Below are 23,817 nucleotides of genomic sequence, written 5' to 3' on the forward strand. Positions count from 1 at the left end.
CAACGTTTACTTAGCTAGTTATCGTAACCGACCTTCCGTCCTTCATATGTAGTTTGTCGTTACTGCTGGGTTAAGGCCTGTGCACACTAACCGCACTTGGCGCTTATGAGCTAAACTCGCATATCATTGGACAACTCTGACCTTTCCGCATTGGCACAGGCCTCAAGTGGCTTAGCTTTGTCTCCTTACTCTGTCCGCTACTCTCCATTGACCCTGCCATAGAGTCATCTGGATGTCATCCACTGTGCTGTCCACCCTATTCATTCGGTGATATGCTGCAGCTGAATTGGAAGTTAATCCTTCTCTGAGATTGGCCACTGCAATGGCTACGGAGAAAGGACACAGCAGGGATGATGAGGAAAGGGTGCCGCTAACTCGAGGGAGCACAGAATTCCGTAACTCAATAGACTCATTCGATTACTCGTCCTCCACCGCTTCGCTGTCTCTCGCCGTCATTGACAGAATCAATAATTCGACGCAAGATGCGGGGCTAAGCGAGAAAGGGCCCCGTGACGATGACGACGATCGGTACTGGGACGACGACGTTGAGTATGACGTCGAGGATGCGGACTATATCCCGTCCGGAGGGAAGCCGATGCACAAAAGTGTTAAGATAGCGTTGTGGTCACTTTTATTCCTCTCTCTGGGTGGATGGTCTCTTGCCTTCGTCCTTTTTATATTCAGGAGTCACGACACATACCAAACGCCCATCTTGTCAGAGGATAACATATCAAGTGGAGGGCTTCGAGGGGATCGGATAACGTTGGACGACGTGCTTGGGGAAGAATGGATGCCGCGTCACCACTTTATATCGTGGTTCCCAGGTCCGAATGGCGAGGATGGATTGCTTCTTGAGAAAGATGGCCCCGGATCTACTGGATACTTGCGCGTGGAAGACATTGTCAGTCGCAAGGATACGAATTCTTCCAAAGGCTCTATTGTTTTGATGCAGAAGAATACTTTTACAGTGGGAGGAGAAACCGTCATCTGCTCTCAGGTTTGGCCGAGCCCGGATTTGAAGACGGTTCTGGTGCTATCCGAGAAAAAACAGAACTGGCGCCATTCGTTTACTGGGAAGTATTGGCTGTTTGATGTGGATACTCAAACGGGACAGCCACTCGACCCCGCTGCTCAAGATCAGAGGATCCAGCTTGCTTCTTGGTCTCACAAATCAGATGCTGTTGTGTTCACAAGAGATAATAACATGTTTCTTAGAAAACTAAGTTCAAAGGAAGTTATAACGATCACTTCTGATGGCGGTGTTGACTTGCTTTATGGAGTGCCGGATTGGGTTTATGAGGAGGAGGTATTTTCAGGCAACAGCGCGACTTGGTGGGCACATGATGGCAACTATATTGCATTCCTTCGGACCAATGAGTCTGCGGTGCCTGAGTACCCTATACAGTATTTCGTGTCCCGACCAAGTGGGGAGGACCCCAATCTTGGTGAAGAGAATTATCCCGAAGTGCGGGAAATTAAATACCCCAAAGCTGGCGCACCGAATCCCATCGTAGATCTCCAATTCTATGATATTAGGAAGGGCGAAATCTTTTCAGTGGACGTTGCGGATAGATTTCCCGATGACAATCGCCTCATCATTGAGGTTCTGTGGGCCTCGAATGGGAAGGTTCTTGTCAGAGAGACTAACCGAGAAAGTGATATTCTTATCATTGCCGCTATCGATGTGTTATCGAGGACTGGAAAAATTGTCAGAAAAGAAGATATAAATGCTTTGGATGGCGGCTGGGTGGAGCCGACACAATCTACGCGGTTTATTCCTGCGGACCCGAGTAATGACCGGCCTGAGGATGGCTACATAGATACGGTCATCCATGAAGGACGTGATCAGCTAGCCTACTTTACGCCTCTCGATAATCCTAAACCTCTCATCCTCACAAAAGGTCACTCCGAGGTCGTGAATTCTCCGTCAGGTGTAGACCTGAAGAGAGGGCTGGTTTATTTCGTTGTTGCTGGCAATGAGCCGTGGGAACGACATGTCTATAGCGTAAAATTTGATGGGACTGCACTTCAGCCAGTGACGAATGTGTCGGAGAGCAGTTATTATGATGTCTCTTTCTCAGACGGCGCCGGATACGCTTTGTTAAATTTCCGGGGGCCCAAAGTACCTTGGCAGAAGGTTATTAGCACTCCCGCCAACGAAAACCCGTTTGAAGAAATTATAGAGCAGAATAACCACCTGTCTAGAAAGCTTCGTCTCTTTTCCCTGGAATCGAAAGTTTTCCAGTATATCAATATTGACGGTTTCTCGCTACCCGTGTTAGAACGACGTCCGCCAAATTTCGACCCAACGAAAAAATATCCTGTTCTTTTCTATTTATATGGCGGGCCCGGGTCACAAACCGTTGACAAAAAGTTCGGTGTCGATTTCCAGAGCTATGTTGCTTCTACTCTGGGATATATTGTTGTGACTGTGGATGGTCGAGGCACCGGTTATATTGGCCGGAAATCCCTCAGCTTAGTTCGAGGAAAGCTTGGGCATTATGAGGCTCGAGACCAAATAGAAGTTGCCAAAAAATGGGCGGCAAAACCATATGTTGATGAGTCTAGGATGGCCATATGGGGCTGGAGCTACGGAGGTTTTATGACTCTGAAGACGATCGAGGAGGACGGGGGACGAACATTTCAGTATGGAATGGCGGTAGCACCGGTGACTGATTGGCGGTATTATGGTATGCGGCCTTTGGGCCCTAAAATATATACCTTTTGGCATTATTTAAGCTAACATTTATTCAGATTCCATATATGCCGAACGTTATATGCACACCCCTCAACACAACCCGCAGGGTTATGACAGTTCCGCTATTTCCAACACTACCGCGTTAGCAAACAGTGTTCGTTTCCTGGTGATGCATGGAACAGCTGATGATAACGTCCACATCCAAAACACGCTGACCCTGCTCGATAAACTGGACCTGGCCAACGTTGATAACTACGATGTTCACGTCTTTCCAGACTCCAACCACAATATCAATTACCATAATGCGCATAAAATGGTTTACACTCGTAAGTTTTTTCTTATGGTCGTATATTGTAGCAATTTTCTATTTTAGCATTTTAACTAAATGAATTTCCTTCCATATAGGCCTTGCTGACTGGCTCGTCAACGCTTTCAATGGTCAATGGCTGAAGACCAATAATCCTACACCGAACGATTCTCTATTTCGACGCGTGGCCACATGGGCTGGTCTATATAAATTCAAACACCTGTGTTGAAATGGATTGCTATGTACCCGCATCCACAGACCTCTTTACGATTCTTTTTGCGGGCATCATAATGAAAGTTGTGCATGTGCAAGACCACTTTGGCATGTATATTTACTATCTGCATAAATTTTGGAAGCTGGAGTGTGCTAGGTTCAATTTCTTTTGTATATTTTTTTCGGTTTTTTCTTTTGCCATTCTCTGGTCCCGGCGTTTAGGCACAGCGTATTATACTTTTGGATCCACTAGATCTCATGGCTCTGGATAGCATTCTCTTTCGGAATATGATAGCCCTTGCATCCTATCTGGCAATTCACAAACCTGTGAGAAATATATATCAATAATATCAATGTTTTTGAGTCGGTAAAATCATTCTCACCAGCTGCTTGGGTCATGTGACAACTCACTTCCAAGGGACATCTCGTCTTCCATATCTGCAAAAGTTTCCAAGGGGTCCCTCCAATAATTCGAAACCCACCAGGGTCTGTCGCGGGAAGAGCAGAGTTCATCCTCAATGGCCTTCATATTATTCGCACTGGGGTCACAGGTATTCTGAAATTAGCATTTTGCCTAAGCATACCTTAATGGTAGTTTCCCCTTGTCCAGCAAGCTCTCTTTTTGGGACGGACCGATATCTGGTATGTTTGGGTAAGACAGGTTTACGAGCGAACTCACTGCCTGACGAATGATATGTCTCATTAAGAGGCCTTTTTCCATGCCTTTTCGTTTACATGTAGGGAGTCATCCTAATGGCTGTCCACTGCTCAATGCCTCGCTGTACTTCCTGAGGACACGCTTGAGCGTCCCCACAGTGAAATTTCTGATGAAATCAGCAGGTTGGGGCCTATATGTGTTTCAGAAAACCGAAAGAAGGGGTTCCTGTGAAATTTTCCTTTGATAGAACTCCAGCTCTGGCGGCGAAGGGAAGAAAACGCTGTTAATGTGCACAGTTTATCCACTTCATGATAGGATGCTCCTCTCTGCTCACAACCCTAGGCCAAGCTCACTATTGTTGCCCGTTTCTCACCCCATGCTGCTGCCGTTCCAGCCTAATTCTTCCTTGGGCTTAATTCCCCTAAGCCACCGCTGGCGGAAGAACACCCACAACGGACGAAACTTCTACCCCGCCATCACGTTCTCTTTGAAACGTGCGTTTCTAGGATAGTCGTAGACGTTGGGAGATGTGCTGTCTCAAACTATTTTTTATTTAGCAAATTATCAGAGCATTCTACTTCTCTGTGCCACAAAACCTGAAATCGAAATTGAGGCCAATTTAACTGGCTACTGATCTTAACGTCGCGCTTGGTATCTCGCGATGTCGTCAGTTGCCAAACCTGGTGCAAGATTCCCTCTCGAGGACAACAGAATTTCAGCCTTCTCGCCTCATGTCCAGGCTCATCTAAAGCACTTCTTTGACTCAACGAACGTGTCCGGGAATAATGAAACATTTCTTCGGGCCATCCAGCGCGAAACTCCAGGGGAACAACATGATATCAGAACATACGATGACTTCATGGTTTACATGTCATCTGCATACGCTCAAGCGCCCCCTGAACCACAAGATCTGTCGCTACCTATGAACAATTACTTTATCAGCTCGAGCCATAATACCTATCTTACTGGCAATCAATTGTATAGCGAATCAAGTACCAAGGTTTATAGAGATGTACGTCAAGTTTCATGTCTGACGCTCATTTTGGGTTTACTTGCTGCCGTTTCCCGCAGTTTCCCTTTCGTTTATCATTCTGTCTTGATTATAACATTACGAGCTGCCTCCGAGGGGTGGTTGTTCAAAGCGGCCCATGCACTTTGCCGGGAATGCATGATTTTTATTCTCTTTTTCTCAATTCACGATCAGAAATGCTCAGGGTGTGAGATAAGCCATGGGTGCCATATGCCTCATTTTTAATTCAAAATGTCATTGGAGAGTTCAAGCGGCGCCACTCATTTCCACAGACTTGTTGGTGCTTTGGCAGTCTTTGATCCCATTCATGATCGGAAATGCGTTCTAATATTGGATGGATAATGTTCCCAAAATTTATGATAAACTCCATTGCTTTTGCCTGAGGATGAAATTCTTGGTTGATGATGCATCCATGAGCTAACATAACATGCCACCGTTAGGTTCTTCTGAAAGGATGTAGATGTCTTGAAATTGATGTGTGGGATGGAGAACCGGACAGCTCCGATTCGTCGGCCTCTGAAAGCGACCATGGCGATCCTAAAGTTCCCCAGAAAAATCCAAAGAAGAATGGCAAAGATCGGAAAGGTGGTACTTTTAATCTGTCATCATTGTCAAACCAGTTGGATCGACTTTCTCGAGGATCGACCACGCAGCCTCAAGTCGCCGGTGCCGAAACTGCCGTGGTAACTACAACTGCATCTATGAGTCCACCCGGGGATGCGGGAACGGCAGCGTCAGCTGTTCAGCTGCGGCGGGAGCCTCTCGTTTTTCATGGTTATACTCTAACGAAAGAAATAACGTTCCGTGATGTGTGCAACACAATCCGAGATCATGCATTCGTCACCAGCGATCTGCCTATCATAGTGAGCCTGGAGGTTCATGCATGTCTTGAGCAGCAAAAGGTGATGGTGGATATCATAACGCAGGCATGGGAAGGGATGCTCATTGAACTTCCAGCTGATATTGAAGCTAAACTGGAGAGGGGTGAAGTTGAGCACTTGCCAGGCCCTGGAGAACTGCGAAGGAAGATTTTGATCAAAGTGAAATGGGCACCCCCCGAAACGGCGAGTCAAGCTGCGGACACACACGGAGCCTCCGGGGCAATTGGAAAAGCGAATTCAGAATCAATAGCTCAGGATGACGCTGTGAGAGGTAATGATCCGGGTGAGAACACTGGAGCAGCTCAGGCTACGAAAAAACCCCCGAAGATTTTACATTCTCTAAGCCGACTCGGTATCTACACGCGTGGGCACACTTTTAGTAAATTCTCACAGCAAGGTATGTTACCAATATCTACTTTTCAAGTTCCTACCAACAATAACGGCGCCAAAAGCTATATATAAGCAACCAAAAGTAGTGAAAGAGAACTACGTTTGTGGAGACACGAACGCAAGGAAATTGGCTCACTAGGATGTTTCTACAGAAGCAACCCAACCAAACCACATATTCTCCCTCTCAGAGTCAGCTGTGAGAGACGCCTATGAAAATGAACGCCAGGCACTTTTTGAGCATAATCGAGAATATATGATGCGAACGTACCCGTCCGGTCTGCGTGTAAATTCGTCTAATTTAGACCCCTCGTTTTACTGGCGACGAGGTATTCAAATTGTTGCATTAAATTGGCAGAATTGTGACAAGGGAATGATGATGAACGAAGGAATGTTTGTAGGGTATAGAGGTTGGGTACTTAAGCCGGAGACTTACAGGGGGAAAGCATGGACCATGGAAGCAGCCAAGGGAACTGAAAGTAACCTCCAGAATATCGCGAAGTGTCGTATCATGAAATTATCCATTGAAGTCCTTGCGGGGCAAAACATTCCTCTTCCAGAGGGTGATGATCACGCCAAAAGATTCCGCCCATATGTCAAATGTCAACTCCATCTTGAGCGACTCAAAGATAGCATCTACGCCACCGAAAATGTGAAAAGCGGTACAGACACTGCAAAGCACAAACAGCAAACGAAGTCTGGCGTTGGCTCAGATCCTGACTTTGGGGGGCAAGTCTTGCAGTTCCCAAATGCACCAGTTACTTGGGAGGAATTGAGTTTTGTGAGGTTAGTTAATTCCATTTTTGACAAGTCTCAGCTCAGTTTTCCAATATTTCATGCGAGATTTCGATATACTGGCCCACGTCTGCCTTCCCTCCTACATCATTGATCCAAATCTTCAGCGAGGCGATTAGTGCCACGTCAGTCAGGGGATATCAAAAGAGAAATATATTTCCTGTTATTGCTTTTGCAGGAAAAGAGGGGGAAATAACACTACGCATGAAAAATGACAGAAAGGAACAGGAGAAAGAAACTCCTCACTTATGTTGAGCCCATGTAAAAATGGGGTCGTGTGCGTTGTTGATTGCTTAGTTTTAACTGTGATTCCTCATGCATATTGTTTATGTCCGTCTCTTGCTAGCAGGATCGAGATGCTAATCCAATGGTGAATCGACAGGTTCAAGGTTAAGGACCGCGAGTTTGGAAGAGATGATTTAGCGGCGTGGGCTTGCATCAGACTCGATCGGCTTCGCCAAGGATTTCGGTTTATTCGGTTATTTGACACAACCGGCAAGGAATCTCAAGGTGTTCTGCTTGTCAACATCTCAAAGCAGATATGTTAAAGTATGCTGCCATTAAATACTGGACAAGAGCTTCATGTGTTTTCTCCCCTGCAACTTTAGCCAGATTACCACTATAGTCCTCTAGTGTTCCATTGTGTGTTCACACGCGGTAAAAAGCCATAACATTCACAATCGAGAGCGGTCGTGGTCTGTAAAAGGTCATAGGCGTTCGTTCCATTAATTGCTTCTATCACGAAATCCCCCTTAGATCAGTGGCTGAAAGTGTCTTTCCCGTGCTCCATTGTCAGGATGAATAGACTTTATCCGATGCATGAGACCATTCAATATGTAAACTGTTCTAACTTACTCGTACATACTGTATTTCGGAAAGTGATCTTGAGCACTAGTCCCTGTTCCCTTGTCTTTTGATTTACTGCCGTTGTTGAATGGTGCCGTTTGGTGATCAGCCCGCTTTTATGTGCGATAGCCCTCGTGGTGAGTGTGATAGGCTTGGGTGACTTGCCATGATTTACCTCCATTCATATTTGCAAATCTCAGCCGACGGAAGGAATATTCAAATCTCGATAATCTGCGGATTGATGCAAGCATGTTGGTATGAACGGAGGGGCTAGCGAATGAATTTCCCGCTTTCCATTTCCAAACTTATTTATCATGCATTGACTAAACATAGCTGTCGGCAGAAATAAAGTTTGTGTATTCCGCCCTTATACACAGGTGCATGCAAAGTTCATGCATACTAAAGCAAATTGTGACAGGTCTGCTTTTTGCTCCAATATCGTAGTCTCATTGGTTGATTATCATCAATTGATGTTCAGTCCCGTGAAGTAGGAAACATGATCGTCTGAACGTTCTTCTGCGGAGTATCCGTCTTATGCCCTTCCCATCGCAGGGGTTACCCTTTAGCAGCCATGTTAGTGGCTTGTCCCGTAGAAACTCTTGGATTTCTTATCAGCCTCTCATCACCCTGCCTGACAGATGCGCCCAAAAGCGGAAAGCATGTCTTCGCCTCTATCGGGTTAATCATTGAGGACGCGAGACCATTAACATGGCACAGTAAAAGAATCATTATAAAAGTTGGGCGCGCGAGTCCCAAAAGCCATAGGAATACGCAAAAGTTGCTGGAAGCAATCTTCTCCTTTCGTACAGGCAATGACGTGATTTCCCTTATAACAATGATTTGCCTTGAAAGAACAATATCTTAACCAGGTATAACAACAAGAAGAAAGGACCCACACACTGGTTGTCTATCGGATGAGGATGGTGTGAGGTCGTGTAGTTTCTTTTATTGATGCGCTAGCAAGAACCATCCCACGTCGACGACGCCCCAGACAATTCTCGTAATCTGTTTCATGGAAAAATGAGTTCCGTAGTCAATCGACAATCATAACCTGGCATGCTAGTAGGCAACTTTCTGCAGACCCCGTTTTCCACACTCACGTTTCGTTCCTAGAGACGGATTATCGCAGATTTTCCATACAAATTCGACATTTTGTATGGCGTCAACCCGACCAATCTTATCATTCAAAAATTTGTATTGGTGTACTGCGAGGTGGGGTGGTGTTCGACGAATTATAAAGTTGACAGTATGCAGGTAGGCGGTGTAACGGACTTCTGTCGACGTTTGTACTGGGTGACGAGAAAACAACACCTGTCCGGTCATGCTCCACATCTATCGAATAGTTGGAGTCCCTTAAGCACAATGAACTTCTTCAAGAAGAATGGGCATTATAGGCCAATCACGCTGACTTTTGTTAATTGGCCGGGGAAACTTTTGCCTTCGTCAGTGAGATGTCCGGTGAACATACAACTTATTTAGCACGGAACTAAACACAATTTAACTTCCAATGTAAGTTGAACTCATTCAGCGCATAGCAGGAACCACTGGAGAAGTCCCCACTGGAGCAGTCCCCACTGGAGCAGTCCCCACCCGGAGTGAAGCTATTTTAAGTGAATGCTGGAAATTGTGATTGTGTAGGTAGGTTTCCATCTCGCCAGAGCCAAAGAAAACAGTGATCATTGGCTGATCCTCGATATACTCGTGTGTTGAATCAAGCTGGTTGCGTCGAGATGCGTTGTTACTGGATTGACGTCTTAAGTTGCGGATCCACAAGTTCTTGCATGCTTCAAGAGGGCCCCGGATCTGAATGAAGGTTATGTCCATGTGACAGTTCCTCTGTGACCTATCGTCGATCATGGAGATCGTATAGACTTCAGCGGAGTTGCAAGTCTCTGGATGCTTCATAAATAAGACGTCAATCCCCACTTAAATTGCACTGAAATAACCCGTGAAGCGAGCGACCAAAATTGCTCTGAATTCAAACATTTGAATACATCCACATTGATACTCGTAAATTGTTTTCCCACTGCCATAGTAAGATGATTCTTTTAGAACAGTCATCCACTCGAACCTTTCTTCCAAATGTTGCTCTATTAACGATGGTGCATTCGCAGGAAGTAGCAAAGTTTCAAAATTTCGACGATGCGTCTGAGGATTTCCAAACCTGTCGTGTCTCTAGTGTCGTCTGGCGTAGCACCCGTAGGAAATGGGATGTCACCGGTGAGACTCATAGCGACAGACAATGGTCACTATTACGCCAGCTGATGACATTCGTTCAAGATGCCCGGTGTCAGATGCCCAACGTGCGCGAAGGAGGGTAAGGAAACGTGGGTTATTCCGGGGAAGGATTGCCATGTCTGCGGAACAGAGTGTTGATGAGATTGGCCTGGTATGCCTAGGCTGCACAAAGATCATATTTTGGTGTTGACATATTGTTGGTCAAATAGGGCCAAACGAGCGGCTGTGGCATGGGGTTCAACGCCTTTATTAAACAAGATACCTTGGGCTGAAGAAGCCAGGTTTCCGGGGTTTCCTTTTAATTGCATAGTATTTGAAATGATGAGTCCCATATTGTCATTGTTGCAAGGAAAGACACAATAGAAACCGTTAGGTAGTCAGATAAAGAAGAGGAAGAGCTCTCGGCTGAAATATAGGATTCCATATCACCAACCTCTCGTTTCCAATACCTAAGGTGTCAGAAGCGTATGTATGCTAGGGGAGCATGCGTACGTGTAGATGGAGAGTGTTGAAAGAATACAAGTTGTTTGTGTCCCATAGTGTTTTCCGGTAGCAGTGGCTATCGCATGCTCTCTATCAGTTGCATGTAGCCAAAGGTTAATGAATATCAGATGAATCAACAACAGATATTCTGCGTAACCATATTGTAAACGAAAAGCAGAATCCAGACAAAGAAAAAGTACAGGAAGCTACGTAGCAGAAAAGCGAGCGGCGGTCCCTTCATAATAAGGGCCTGTTCGGTGTGGCCGTGTGTACTCATTCTTTTTGTACAGATCTCCACTTTTTAAAAAAGTACAGCTTAATATGATGACTGTTCAGTGGGCAGAGCAGCTGTATTAATATTACAGCTTCTTTTTGTAAAGTATGGATGAAAAAGATCAGATGTTCAGTGGATTGAGCAGCTATACTCACATGTTTCATCAAAATCATATAAATAAGCAGTATTTAACTTCAACAGTGTGTGACAGTGTAGAATAATGTAGAATAGCATTCATAATGAAGATAGTTAATTAATATTGATTAGAAAGAGACTTGTAAAAACACATTTTTTTTAAATGGAGTTCAGAATCAATTCAAACAGAACATATTTTTTCAAGCTTCGTTCTTCATCATACAGAAAATTGATCAGTGAAGATCAGTATGAAAAATAATCAACAACAAAATAATGAGATGAATGAGCAGATTCTACAAATTGTAATTCAACAACATATCAATTTTTATCAATAATTGGTTGTCAAAATAATCATGAATCTGATGATGAGAATCTCTTTAATGTCACAAAAAAAAATATTATATGAAAAATCTTTCATTAATGCTTTATATACTGCTCAGCTGCTGAATTCGAATATCCACTCTAATCATATTAAAAATGTTACATACTTTTATCAAGAAACATTCATGCAATTTATTATTTTTTTCAAAAAGTATACAACTATATCTGAATTCAGTGTTACAGATGTGATGAAGATGAAAGAAAAGCAATGATATTTCTCTATATTATTGTATAAAAATCTTTATATCAAAATATTGTGGAAAAAGTTGAGTATTTATTTAATACAATTTCAAAGTAAAGGATGCGACGGCGAGTGCGCGGCCGGAAACGGCGCTGTACGCCCGATCCGGTCAAGCGCCGTCCGCGTGTGGTCTAGCGCGGACCGATGCGGGCCTGGCGCCGCCCCGTTCGGGCATGGTGCCGACCCGGCGGCCCCTTCGACTCTCCGACGTCATCTCTCACGGCTATATAAAGCTGCCCTGACTTCCTCCCTCGCACACGCACTTCTGCGTCCTTATTTCCCTTCCCCCCTTTCATCCATTTCTTTTCCTTCTCTTCTCTGCCCCTGCCGTCTCGTCCTCCTCCCCGTCCTCGACTTCGGTGTGGTATCCCTGACCCACTGCCTCTGCGCCACCGCCCACCTGTCCAATCGCTCTGATTTTGGTCGCCGCCGTTCGACGAAGGCCCCTGCGGCATTGGCTTCACCATCGAACCCGCCTATGTTATATGTGTCCTTGCCTTGCTTTTTCCTCCGCTCCTGCTACTGTTCTTTCACTCTCTCCCGTCTCGCGTTGAAGTGATACATGCGTTCCCCTCCCCCCCCCCACCCCCCGGGAAAAAAAAAAGGATATTCCTTCCCGTATCAGCAACCGGTTGACCCGACTCACGGTTCCCCGTTCCCTCTGTCACCCCTCTCTCCTGCTGCTGCTGACGTCCCTCCTGCTCAGCGGCCAATGGCAAAAATGCCTCATTTCGGTAAAACCCCGTGGGAATGAATGGGTGGTCGATCCCAATTGCGGCGTCGCTGAACCGGCGCCATTCTTTCCCCGACTCCTGGACTCGTTCTTCGACTTGTCATTTGCTGGTGCCTACGTGTCGGACAAAGAAATAACTGGAAGGGCTGCATTTCCAGCCTTCCTTCTGCCCGTGGTTCGAAGGACCCCAGTTTCAGCTCAGTGTGGCGATCTTTGGGGTTTGACCTATCAACCCCGACAGGAAATCCCTGCGATATGTACGCGAGCGAGCTGAAGTCGCATCGGGCGTTCCGGAGCATGTCCACGCCGCGTACGCCATGTAGCGATGCAAGGATGGTGTGATAAGAGGACGAAGGCGCAGGGCCGAAGGTGCGAGGAGGCCGCGTAAGCGAGGCTATAGCTGCATGTGTGCGCAGCCGCCGTGTGCCGCTCGTTCCCACACTCCTCGCGGGATTCACATCCGATTCGTCCATGGTACTCGCATCTTCCATGCCTGGATCGTTCGAGAGAAATTGGACCGGGACGGCAGGAGGCTGTGGCGCCGCTTCTGCGTCCACCCGACAGGCGATGGACGTGGCTGGCCGCTACTCGCACCTGCTTGGGTTACATTCTGCTGTTACGTGTGCGGTGGCCGACGATGTTTGATTTGGAGAGCCTGACGCTCGTCGGCTCTCCTTTTGAGCGGGTGTAGATTTTTCTGGCCGACGGGCTTATTTGGAGGAACAGGGAGGATGGAGCTATCGCCAGAGCGGCGAAAACTGTAGATAAAATGGTCTGCTTTCCCCCGTGGATTCACCACTGCCGTTCCGACCGACTACGCGAGATCACCATCTCTTCTGCAAACATGTCCGGCGGCTGGAACATATATACCCCTTCCAATCCCCCCCCCAGGGCCTCGAAAACTCCTCAGTCCCCTAACCCCGCGAATCCCCCCCCTTCAAGTCCCATGCCCGCAAGTCATCAACCCCCTTACCCTATACCCTCTGCATCCCAATCTCTCCAGACGGTCCCTGCACCTTCCATCAGCCCTCAAACACTCTCCCACCCTTTACCCCCTCGTCCTCCTCCCTCCAGTCGTCCTTCGCAAGTTCCGCCTTTCCCCCCTTTCAAAGATCACCATGAGGTCCAGTCTCGGGCAGGGGATACTCGCTTGAATGATTTTGATGAATTCTTCGCGGGACTTGATTCTCTCCGCGTCCCCATCCCCAGTGATGCAGCCGTCGAACGCTCGAGCCGGTATTTGCAGGATGAGAGGCACGGTTCTCACGGTGGGTAGCCGGTCCGCTCTCTCTCTCCCTCTTTCTCTCTCTCTCTCTCTTCCCTTTCTTTTTGTTCTATCTGGTTAGACCGGTTTCTAACACCAGGGCGTCTCCTAGGTTTTCCTGACGGGGATGAGGACAGAGGCCGGGAGAAGGACGACGAATCCTTACCGGTTCCTTCGCCCGCTGTAGAATGCGGCCTGGTCGGATCAGCCGACACAAAGGCTCTTCCTGGCGACGGCAGTTCAACGCCCGTACTGGATTCGACTCCACACGCTGGCTTTTTGGAGCCGGGGTCGGATCAGGATACATCGCATAGACAAGAATGGTCCCGAAGCAGTTCTGATGACCCTCTGCCCTTCGATCCGCCGATCACGGTAGACCCTGATGACAGCGCTACGGACAGGTCCGCTGTTGACAGCACCTTCACGTCTCCCGCCAAACGAGACACTTCCAGCCGTGCAACATCCATATCTCACTCTCCCAAGGCGGATGGTGGAAGCAACGAAGCCGGCACTGGCATCGCCGGTGTGCGTTCTATCCAACTCAAGAGACAACGCCGGCCCCGGGCTGGTACCGGTGACATGCACCCCATGGTCGCCGTCGAAGTGCCGGTCATCGCGGATCGCCTCGAAGAAGCCATGTCAGGCTCGATGCGGTACGAGAATGGGCTAAGCAGCCGACTCCGGACCCGCCAACAGAAGACTCGTGCACGATCGAGGCGCGAGGTCCCCGATACCCAGGACTGTAAGCTTCCCGGGAAGCCGGTGCAGTGTGTCGAAGACGACACGACCATGTCCGACACGGGTAGCTCGAGCGCACACTCCGACGATACGGACGACGACTACCGTGCGAGCAGCGAAGAGGATGGCCCAATGAAACCACCTTCGAAGCGTCGCAGGCTTTCCACACCGCCATCCGGCCCTGCGTCGCGCCGTCCCCGGTTTCGGATCCCAAGGGCAGCAGCCGCTGCAGGTCGTGAAGATGTCGAACGGGAGGACTGCAGGGTGCGAACGACGACTGCGAAGGACCGTTACCCGACCCCCGGGAACACAAATCATGGACTAGACACTTACGCCCACCCCCGACCTCCTATTGATGACGAGACGCGCAGTTGCCCTCTGCCGTTGTTGACCCGAGGGGAAGCCGTGATGCTGTCATCTAGGGTGGCCCACGTCGTTTTCGAGATGGTCATGCGCCGTCCAATGACCGCCTCAGATCTCGCGGGCGAGACGACAGCCGCGGCCGACGCCGAAAGAGATTACGACGAACGGAAGGTCGAGGATCTGGGCGGGAGAAGACGTCGCTGGACTCGAGAGGAGGACGACCGTCTAATGACCCTGAAGCAGGACGGCTTCTCCTGGACGGAGATCGAGGAGCGGTTTCCACACAGACAACTCGGCTCCTTACGGCAGCGATGGTACACAAAACTTCAGAATACGCACGCAAACAACCCCCCCCCACCGACAAGCAGAGGCAAGAGTGGAACTGTAAGCGCGGCCACCCGATCCTCGTTTGTAACCCCTCAGCTCTGTGTGACGTGAGCCTGCAAAATAGTGCTTAGAAGGTGTGCTGCAGTGGGTACTGATGCCCTGCTCTTCTTGCGAACCTACTAGGTCGTGCGTCGGCCGGTGAGCCCCTTCTGATATCAAAGCCGCCCACGCCCGTCGAAACTTCACATCGCTATCCCGGCGGACAACCCCAACCAGCAGACGACCGGGCCATGCCGAATGCGAAGCCCCGCACACCATCTCCGTCCTCGACGGTGACCGCCATGTGCCCAGTGTGCAATTCTGTCGTCGAGGTGGAGGCTTCCAGTGCGTTCAATGCCGCCAACAATCGCATGCGGGTCCGCGAGCAGTTGTGGTTCTGCGAGAACCACCGAAAGGAAACCGCACGGCGCGAGTGGTCCCGACTTCGCTATCCCATCATTGCGTGGGACCGCCTCGATGATCGGTTGACTCAATTCCATCCTCGCCTGCACCGGATCCTTAATGATTCCCGGTACCGCTCCCGCTATAAGAGTGTTGTGCTCGAGAAAGTGCGGAGGCATGGCAGAAAGATCCTCTCCCGGAGTGTCCTGCACAGCACTGGCTACTATGGCCTTAGAGGCCATGAGATCCTGTGAGTGAAGAAACCCCCCTCCACCCCTCCATCCACCACCCCCGATCCCGACCCTGTGAACCCCACCGAGGAACCTCTTCACTGACCTTCCCCTCAGCTCAGCGCATGTCGTGTCTCACTTTAAAGATGCCATCGACTCACTGGCCGGCATCGATAGCGTGGCGTCGAAGTATGGGACCGTGGTGTATGCCCAGGAGGTCTTGGTTCCCGAACTGCTGGAGATGTTGGTTCAGGAGGACATGGGAGTCGATGCCAAAGGGGCCCGCCGGATTCTGAAGGAGAGCAACGAGATCGGGAATTTGCTTAATCTTGAGTGAATCGGGAACATGTAGTTATTGATTAACATATTGATTTAACGCAACCCAATGACCAGCATTGTAACTATCTTAGTGAATAACGTAGCCATCAGAACATATCTTTTGGGTGACTCTCTAAACTGCCCTCGCTAGTTCTACCCACAATTTGGTAGTGATTTGAACATTGTTATTTCTGATTTTTTACTTAATTTCCTGCTTTGCAGGAAACGCCCATCTTTGCATCCACTCAGACTCAACAACATCCCGAATAGTAGCCCTGTCGCTTGGTAAATATTGAAGCATCATCCAAATCATACGTAGGAAAGCCTTCTTCTCATCCTCCCCCTGCTCTTCCATGTCTGATCGCCGCCGAGCCGCGTTAACGAACCAATCGTACCGTTCTTCCAGGCTATCTTGGAAAGGAGCACCAGTCGTGATATCAATAGTTGCATCCTCGTTAAAAAAATCGGCTCTGGACTCCCATTGTGACCACCATGGATCAGGGAGCTTTCCCAAAACACTGACTTGGTCCTGAAGTATGCCTCCACCTAAGGTACTAAAGGGGCCCCCACTACCAATGATTTCAAATATGGTACATCCAAGGGTCCAAATTTCGCTGGGGAATGAAAGGTTATATTCGTCGTTTTGTTTGTCAAGAAAGAAAATTTCGGGTGGAACAAGGTGGGGCAGCGTATATGCGTTAGTCCGTCTTGTTTTACTAGGGTAGTAACTCGAACCAAAGTCGGAGAGCATGATGGGCAAATAGGTAGGGGTGATTTGGTCAGACCGAATTCCAACTCTTGCAGGCCCAACGACGTGAGTAGGAACTCCTGCCGGGAGAGGTTTGCCATCAACTCGGACAATAGGCTCAAGAATTGGATCGCCGAATTTCTGATACAGTTGTGAAGGGTCTATCATTCGGCGAACGTCGGCGGGAAGTCGAAGAAAGATATTACCGCAATGTATATCTGTAGGATTGGTTAGACACTGTGTATATCTAGGAACGATTATCTACTCACCACCGTGGATAATGCTTTGTCCGTGTAAAAACTGGACGGCTAACACCAGGTCTGCAGCAATAGCTCGCGCGATACGAAGATCCAGTAGTCCGTGAAAGGCCAAGGACTTTGATTGCGTCAAGCTACAACTAGCCGTTTCCATGACCAGGCAATTGTGAGTTCCATTGGGACTAATTTCAATGAAATTGTCCAGCAGCTGTCTGATCAATGGGTGCGGATGAAGATGTTTTAGAATATCTACTTCCTGAGATTTCGAGGCAGAATCGGCGGATTTTATTTTGATAGCAACTAACTCCTGTTGCTTCTGGTCAGAAGCCAGCCATACTGTAGAGCTGCCGCCAAATCCGAGGTTCTGGACAATAGAGTAACGTCCATCACAGAGTCGATCACCAAGCTTTAACGGGTAAAAGCCGCCTGGACAGTACCTCTCTAGCCGTTCACAATCCTCAATGTATTTGTACTTAGGGGCAGTCTCAGAAGCTGCAGGGCTTTTGTCCATCTTGCGTCGAGGGCGTGAGGTGTGAAATGTTTTTAAAATAGTGAATGCGCATTTCTCTTGTGAGAGATGCTTTGAGGGTACCAATTTTACTAATCTTCCTAACAAAACAAGGGATGGGGAGTGACATCTCCATGTAAAGTGTAAAATACACGAATTGAAGGGGATCATTTCCGGTCGGCCATAGAGTGGGAGTGGGTGACATTGTCGGAGAGAAGCCAACAACTGGCGTGCCAACTTGATCTCCGCGTTTATCGACTCCTCGACCTTTTTTTCTGACTAAGCAAGTATGATCCAACAGACATATGACACGTGGATATTTTAGTATGAGAAAATACTACCGAGACAAACAAGACAAACACAGCAAGGTATATTCTCATCCTACATTGGTGTCTGGAATCTGTATTTGCAGAGAATGTAAGCGCACTAACCCAGAATGGATTAGTGATTACAGCATGAGGGCGAAGCACGTTCCTTTGTCTCTTTTCAGGGTCAATATACCCATTACATGTAAAGTAGCTTAGGTGATGACTATTATTCTGTGTTTAACTATTTAGCTCTATGTTTATTCATCTCTTATATCGAAACCTGCATTGTGAGATGGAGGCGGAGGTTGACCATTCTTCAATCTACCACTATTCGGGGCTTCCCCTTGTTCCATAATCGGTTCGCCTTGGGGATTAAAAAAATTGTGATTTGAGAAAAGAATTACGCGCTCGCGAATTCCCTCAGCTAACAATTCATTTATCATTTTCCTCTTGGTGTGCTTGCTAGTGTGTCTGGAGGCAAACGTCAAGCCTTTCACAATGGTTCAAAATCTCTCTCCCATCAATGACTGCGAAACAGAATTTTTCCAAATGGAATTTTACTCGCAATATAGGGGAGGAGGATGCCTCTAGCATTGCTTGGAATGAACGGCAGATTTTGGAGGCAGGCATCAGCATGTGCCTTGCTGAATGCTATTGCTCAGCCTACCCCTAACAGTGTGCTAGCGCCGACCCGGATTGAGCATGTCCATGTTACCCCTCCTCTTACTTCTTCATAGATCTGTTCCAAGAATATTTCGCCTCCAATAGATGTCTCTCCTACGGATGTGAATAGAGGAAGCGTCTTCTAGAAATTTTATCTATGCCCCAAGAGAGAATGGCCAACCTAGTCAAGTTCTACATCGTGGGCACAATCCCTACTCGACGGCTCCCTCAATTGATGGCTTTGGCATATCAGACTGCAAATGACCTTCATCTTCACCCAAAAGCTGTTCTCATCCGGTATGGCTCATCTAAACCTTTGCCCACGAGAATATACTAATAGGTACTAGGTCGGATATTCACGATACGACCTCTATACTTGGTACATACCAGAAAGATCCAAAGGGTCTCCATCTTACGATCTGCTTCAAAGATGCTGAGCAACTCGCCAACAACACGCATATCGCTAGTCATGGATATGTCACAGACAGATTGAAAAACTTTATTCACGAGAGCAACACACACGCCCGAAAAACAGGATGGAACTAAGAAAAAGAATGGGGTTGATGTTTGGCCTGGCGGTTTAAAATGTGTTGTTGAAGTGGCCTATGGGCAGGTGCCGAAGCAGGAAGAGATTCAAGTTGAGTAATTTGTATGATCCTCTATGAACTTGAAAAATGTGTCAAACCTTTGTCATTAAGCTGTTAAGGTATCTTCATTCCCAACTACGTGTAAGATGCTTCGAGATCGTTTCCTATAATGAAAGTTTATTGAAGATTAGAAATTACTTTTCCATTATCCTTGCTCATCTGCCTTGTCGCCAACCCTCTGCCTTTTAAAGCCAACTTTACTCGCTCCAATGGTATCTTCCTCTTCCTCGTCCACCTCTCCAACATGATCTGTGAAGCTCCATTGTAGGGCATCCTCATACTCAGCCTCGGTTTCGTTGGCTGATGTATCGGACTCGACCAAGACTGGTCCCGCTGTTAAAATAGAAACTGGCCCTTCGCCAGAGGATGCAAAAGATTGAGATTCGCTATCCAAGTCTGGAACCCTCCGATTTGCGGCCTCAATGAATCCGTCTCTCCATTCCTTTGCCAAGTCTCTGCCATGCCGAAAAGCGGCTGCTCCCTGACGAAAAGTTACTGGGTCACCAGTCATAGACCACCCTTTGAGTTGCGTCATAATATATTCAGGACGATCTCCAGAACGGGCTGGCTGGATAGAATGAGAGGTGTATAACTTGAGCGTGCCATCGTGGTATGTAGATGTAATTGTATAGGCGTTGTTATCGTAAACTGGTTTGTCTTTCCCATATGACTGAAGGCTCTGAATACCTCGAGCACCCAACGCGCCATTATAGCACGCCTGTCTTCTAGCTACTGCTGCAGATCCATCGGGTCCCTTTGCCTCCAGAAAGAAGTTCGGCGACATCGGGAGACTATCCTGTGTTGAAGGGATGATGAGGTCACTTAACTTGCTGCGGATATTTCGGTCAAGCTGTTCGGGACGAGCTCCGTAGAAATGATCTGGCTTGCCGGCAGCAAGAGTACCGTCCGTCAAGGGAGCCAGGTTTCCAAATGCGTATCCTCCTCCGACACATTTAGCGTCGCCGATCTTGCCCTCAATAATTGGAATCACTGAGACTGCCACTGGTTGCTCCTTGGATGCATGGGCATCTGCTTTTCTGAATTCTTTGAATTTTTTTTCCGAAAACCTTGATGGTGAAAGCGAAGCTCGGGGTCTGGCTAATCTTTCATTGATGATCTCCCAGTTGTCTGGTATTGGGGGGAACCGACCGTCCGGATAATCGTACTCTGGAGGGTAGACACCATGGTCGATCAGGTTCTGTTCGAAGTTACGTTTATAAGCTGTAGTGCTGGTAGTTTTGGTGACCTCAGTGTCTTGGGTTCCTTGGGTTTTTGAGGATGGAGTAAGTGTTGCAGACCGCTTTCGACGTCGAGACCTGGACCGACCCGAGTTCATCGTGCGATCAAGAGGATTTATAGGTTCTGGGAACTAGAGGGAGAATGGTCAGTTTGAGATGGTATGGGCGATCTGGCAAGTACTTACACCCCTCAAATCCGAGAGATCCGGACCACCGTGCCTGGCAAACTGCTTTATATCCTTCGAATAATTCGGCACACAGTCGCGGAGGAAGCCAGCAGCGTTCTGGACGAGTCGGCGATTATTCTTCAGTGTAGCCAGAAGCTGACGAGTCAATGGCCTGTTTGGTTTTCGGCACCGCAAATAAGATGGGTATGGAGTAGGCTGAGCGTTCCTTCGGTTTAGCTCTCTCACCGCGCCTTTGGTTAACCAAAGCTTCGACAGGTTGTCCCAGAATTCTTGCGGTGGAGAACCGGTTGGGTGGTCGTGCTTCTGCTTTTTTGATTGGGATAATCCGCTCACTTGAGACGGATTTTGCTCTGAACGCTGGCGCTTGCGGGATGAATTAGAGAGTCGTGGCGCAGACATGTGGCAATCAACAGGATTGACCAGTTTGTCGATATATCGAAGGCGCATGGTCAGATAGGAATAGCAGCGCTTATATTCTCACATAATGTGTGAACCCCGTGTGTTCGAGTTGGGGCGGGAAGTTTCTTGGCGACGGGAGATAGACGGTTCCCGAAGACCAGTTCTTGGGCTGCTTTCTCTGCCGTTGAAAATTCCGTCTTTTACCCAACTTCCCCACGCGTCATCTTAAAAATGAGGTCATCAGCTCGTTAGGACTGAACCCGTAAATTTTGAAGCGGTTGGGAACGGCGTTCCAACTGACAGGGCCCGAAGAGCAGCTTTGCAGGAGCGGATGACGCCCTCCACTGCAAGTTATGAGTCACTAACTATAGAGACCGGGTGAGTTAGAACGACTCAACTAGGTCGGTCAAAAATTTCCTCACCCCCCCAAAGGACAACATCTTCGGTCGTCTTTATTAAAACTCTATGCACAGATGCCCGACCCCACCACAAGTAGCTTCTGATGGGATCTTGCCAAGGTGCCACCCAAATTTCACCAACCACGCTGGAAACACGCCAACGACGATAAAACTTTTACTGGCTTACAATTTTCAGCTCGATCCTTATGACAACAGTGATTTACATCATTGGTATGCCCCATCCGACCCCTCAATAGCCCCTCCACTTGACTGTGCCCACCCACCATTTACCCGATTTTCTCATATGATTCTTTCTGCACCAGCATTTTATTTTGACAACCCGACTTCCATCTCAGTCCAATACCCAAGATGTTTTTGACCCGACGACGCTCTGCTGCGAAGCTTTTTCAATTTTCATTTTACGGAATCAAATTTATTATGACACTTTGGGATAGTCATGCCTCTTTGCTAATTATATCTTAGAAATCGCCTCACAAAACAAGAGTGAACCCTTGCTTTACTACTTAGTACACCATTCTGTAATCAATCATCCCAGGTACTTCTGTGGTCGGTATCTGTGAAACCGAGTTTGCGAGAACGCCTACTGAACTCCACAATCATCCAACGATTATATTGTCGAAAATGGCACGAAAATTCAGAACTCAAGAAACAGGCGACCAGAATATTCTCGCCCTCTACCAGCACGAAGTAAGTCTCTCAACCCAAGGCTCCAACACGGACTTCTTTCTTTCCCGACCAGACTATCAGCGGAACATACTGACGTTGTTAGGTTGGCGATATCGATGGTAGCATAGAGTGGATAACTCCAACAAATAACATCAGAACGAGCCCCCCGTCGAGTACACTAGCGGTTGCGGTCGATATTGGGAGCAATGCCGGAGCAGTGAGGATTCATGAGGCGGAAGGTGGAAAATTTGTTGACGGTGTAGGGACAGAGGAAGCCGGACACGTTGTTATAGTGCCTTGGGATGGCAATTGGTATTATTACACGATTGGAAGGATACGGTTAGGGTATATCCGAAGGGTGGATACAAGCGACAGCTAGGGTATATATTGATGGAATATCAACCTTGAAATTTGAGATTGTGTGACGAAAGGTCTATTTGCTGGAGCTGTGTAGCAAACTTGTCACTCATCTCTTGAGAGATTGGGATGGTGACGAAGGGTGGAAAGTTCATGTTGTATGTGTTTGTCAACCATATCTGTCCCCGAATCTGGTCAGAGGCTGTCACGGCTTGGGCGTCTTTAACAGTGAGTTGATATGCGGCCCCGGTAAGTGAATCTGGGCAATCGTTAACCTTGAATCACATAAGGATAGAATGAGCGTACCAATTGGGGGAGGTTCGCTGCTTAGAATTCCTTGACGCGCACGGTGAAGTGTATCAGGCGTATAACGCCGTTGGCTCTTGCGACTCTCACGCATATCGCTCGGTGTTGATTGTTGATCTGCTTGCGGTTAATTCAGCTCCAAAAGTGATTGTGAAATGGTCGCACCGTCAGAAAATTTTCGTTTCGATGGTCGCAGCTCAATGCGCCCTTGTAATATTAGTCCAGAACATTTCGATATAGCAGTTGATGTACTCACTTTTCTGAAACTCCTTCAACGAGTCGTCATCTTCTGCGTCAAACTGGCCATTGACAACTCTGTCAATGTCGCTTCGATACAAGTAATCGTTAAGTTTATGGCGCCGTATAAAGTCTCCAATATTATCAATAAGAAAATCAAACTGGGTCATCCGCATTTCATATAGTGTCTTCACGTTGTAAGAAAGGCCCAGGAAAACCAAGGAGTTGCAATCGAGATTTTTCAACTTCTCTTGCTTTTTTTTCTCGCGACTGGCTTTTTCAAAAACGAATTTCATGAGATGCTTCACTCTGACAGCTTGCTGTTTCGGAAGGGGTTGATTGCTTGGCCGCCGTCGCAACAGCAGAACAGTCGCCTGTAAGACTTTCTGTACCTCCAGCTGTGTCTTGAGGTGCAACACTTTCTGTAGTACGTCGTCAAGTGGGCTATCCACATGGCTGTAGCTCCAAAGATCGGACATGATTCGGCTCAAAGTCGAGTTAGCTATTTCCAGCGCAGATGCAGCCATCTTTCCCGATCTGCACGAGTATTGGAATACGAAAGACTCGACCAGGTAAGTTGGTGGAATATATACTGTCGCTCGCTGAAGGACGCGGCAACTTGGAAAGGCGGAGAGAACGAAATATTTCTGTCTGAGATAGGTCAGCAAAATTTCCCCCGCTTACATCATACCAAAACAATTTACGATTGGATGATACATGAAACCTCAATCGCCATACCAACATCCCTTTGCCTGGTAGCTCTTTCATTTTATTTAATGTGGCTTCCTTTAAAAACGGTTTCGCTACGCCCAGCTTCCTCTGCACCCTGGGTCATCCCACTACTGCAAGCTATGACAATATTCTCTTCCTTCACTGTCGTCAATCCCAAGCGACA

The 23,817-nt window shown here is 47.7% G+C and overlaps 8 protein-coding genes across 8 annotated transcripts; 4 read left to right on the forward strand and 4 right to left on the reverse strand.

Moving 5' to 3' along the window:
- Positions 1-322: 322 nt before the first annotated feature.
- Positions 323-3,234, forward strand: HCAG_06318 (hypothetical protein; the record flags this gene model as incomplete). Its single annotated transcript, XM_001538663.1, has 3 exons — positions 323-2,690; positions 2,755-3,024; positions 3,104-3,234. 3 exons carry the CDS (start codon positions 323-325, stop codon positions 3,232-3,234), a joined length of 2,769 nt encoding a protein of 922 aa, XP_001538713.1.
- A 301-nt stretch (positions 3,235-3,535) lies between these two features.
- On the reverse strand, positions 3,536-4,254 carry HCAG_06319 (predicted protein; the record flags this gene model as incomplete). The annotated part of the gene is made up of 4 exons (XM_001538664.1): positions 3,536-3,543; positions 3,630-3,757; positions 4,004-4,066; positions 4,250-4,254. The coding sequence occupies 4 exons, from the start codon at positions 4,252-4,254 to the stop codon at positions 3,536-3,538; spliced, it is 204 nt and encodes a 67-aa protein (XP_001538714.1).
- A 283-nt stretch (positions 4,255-4,537) lies between these two features.
- HCAG_06320 (predicted protein) lies at positions 4,538-7,809 on the forward strand (the record flags this gene model as incomplete). Its single annotated transcript, XM_001538665.1, has 5 exons — positions 4,538-4,888; positions 5,347-6,184; positions 6,330-6,960; positions 7,352-7,479; positions 7,775-7,809. 5 exons carry the CDS (start codon positions 4,538-4,540, stop codon positions 7,807-7,809), a joined length of 1,983 nt encoding a protein of 660 aa, XP_001538715.1.
- Positions 7,810-10,168: 2,359 nt separating this feature from the next.
- On the forward strand, positions 10,169-10,325 carry HCAG_06321 (predicted protein; the record flags this gene model as incomplete). The annotated part of the gene is made up of 2 exons (XM_001538666.1): positions 10,169-10,204; positions 10,263-10,325. 2 exons carry the CDS (start codon positions 10,169-10,171, stop codon positions 10,323-10,325), a joined length of 99 nt encoding a protein of 32 aa, XP_001538716.1.
- Positions 10,326-13,246: 2,921 nt separating this feature from the next.
- HCAG_06322 (predicted protein) lies at positions 13,247-16,000 on the forward strand (the record flags this gene model as incomplete). Its single annotated transcript, XM_001538667.1, has 4 exons — positions 13,247-13,568; positions 13,677-15,049; positions 15,214-15,683; positions 15,781-16,000. The coding sequence occupies 4 exons, from the start codon at positions 13,247-13,249 to the stop codon at positions 15,998-16,000; spliced, it is 2,385 nt and encodes a 794-aa protein (XP_001538717.1).
- A 313-nt stretch (positions 16,001-16,313) lies between these two features.
- Positions 16,314-17,497, reverse strand: HCAG_06323 (predicted protein; the record flags this gene model as incomplete). The annotated part of the gene is made up of 3 exons (XM_001538668.1): positions 16,314-16,338; positions 16,377-16,947; positions 16,999-17,497. 3 exons carry the CDS (start codon positions 17,495-17,497, stop codon positions 16,314-16,316), a joined length of 1,095 nt encoding a protein of 364 aa, XP_001538718.1.
- Positions 17,498-19,257: 1,760 nt separating this feature from the next.
- On the reverse strand, positions 19,258-20,985 carry HCAG_06324 (predicted protein; the record flags this gene model as incomplete). Its single annotated transcript, XM_001538669.1, has 2 exons — positions 19,258-20,481; positions 20,536-20,985. The coding sequence occupies 2 exons, from the start codon at positions 20,983-20,985 to the stop codon at positions 19,258-19,260; spliced, it is 1,674 nt and encodes a 557-aa protein (XP_001538719.1).
- A 1,435-nt stretch (positions 20,986-22,420) lies between these two features.
- On the reverse strand, positions 22,421-23,449 carry HCAG_06325 (predicted protein; the record flags this gene model as incomplete). Its single annotated transcript, XM_001538670.1, has 3 exons — positions 22,421-22,638; positions 22,686-22,802; positions 22,942-23,449. 3 exons carry the CDS (start codon positions 23,447-23,449, stop codon positions 22,421-22,423), a joined length of 843 nt encoding a protein of 280 aa, XP_001538720.1.
- Between the last annotated feature and the right edge of the window lie 368 nt (positions 23,450-23,817).

The sequence above is a fragment of the Histoplasma capsulatum genome, genomic scaffold, assembly GCF_000149585.1.
Source record: "Histoplasma capsulatum NAm1 scaffold_7 genomic scaffold, whole genome shotgun sequence".
Taxonomy (NCBI): domain Eukaryota; kingdom Fungi; phylum Ascomycota; class Eurotiomycetes; order Onygenales; family Ajellomycetaceae; genus Histoplasma; species Histoplasma mississippiense.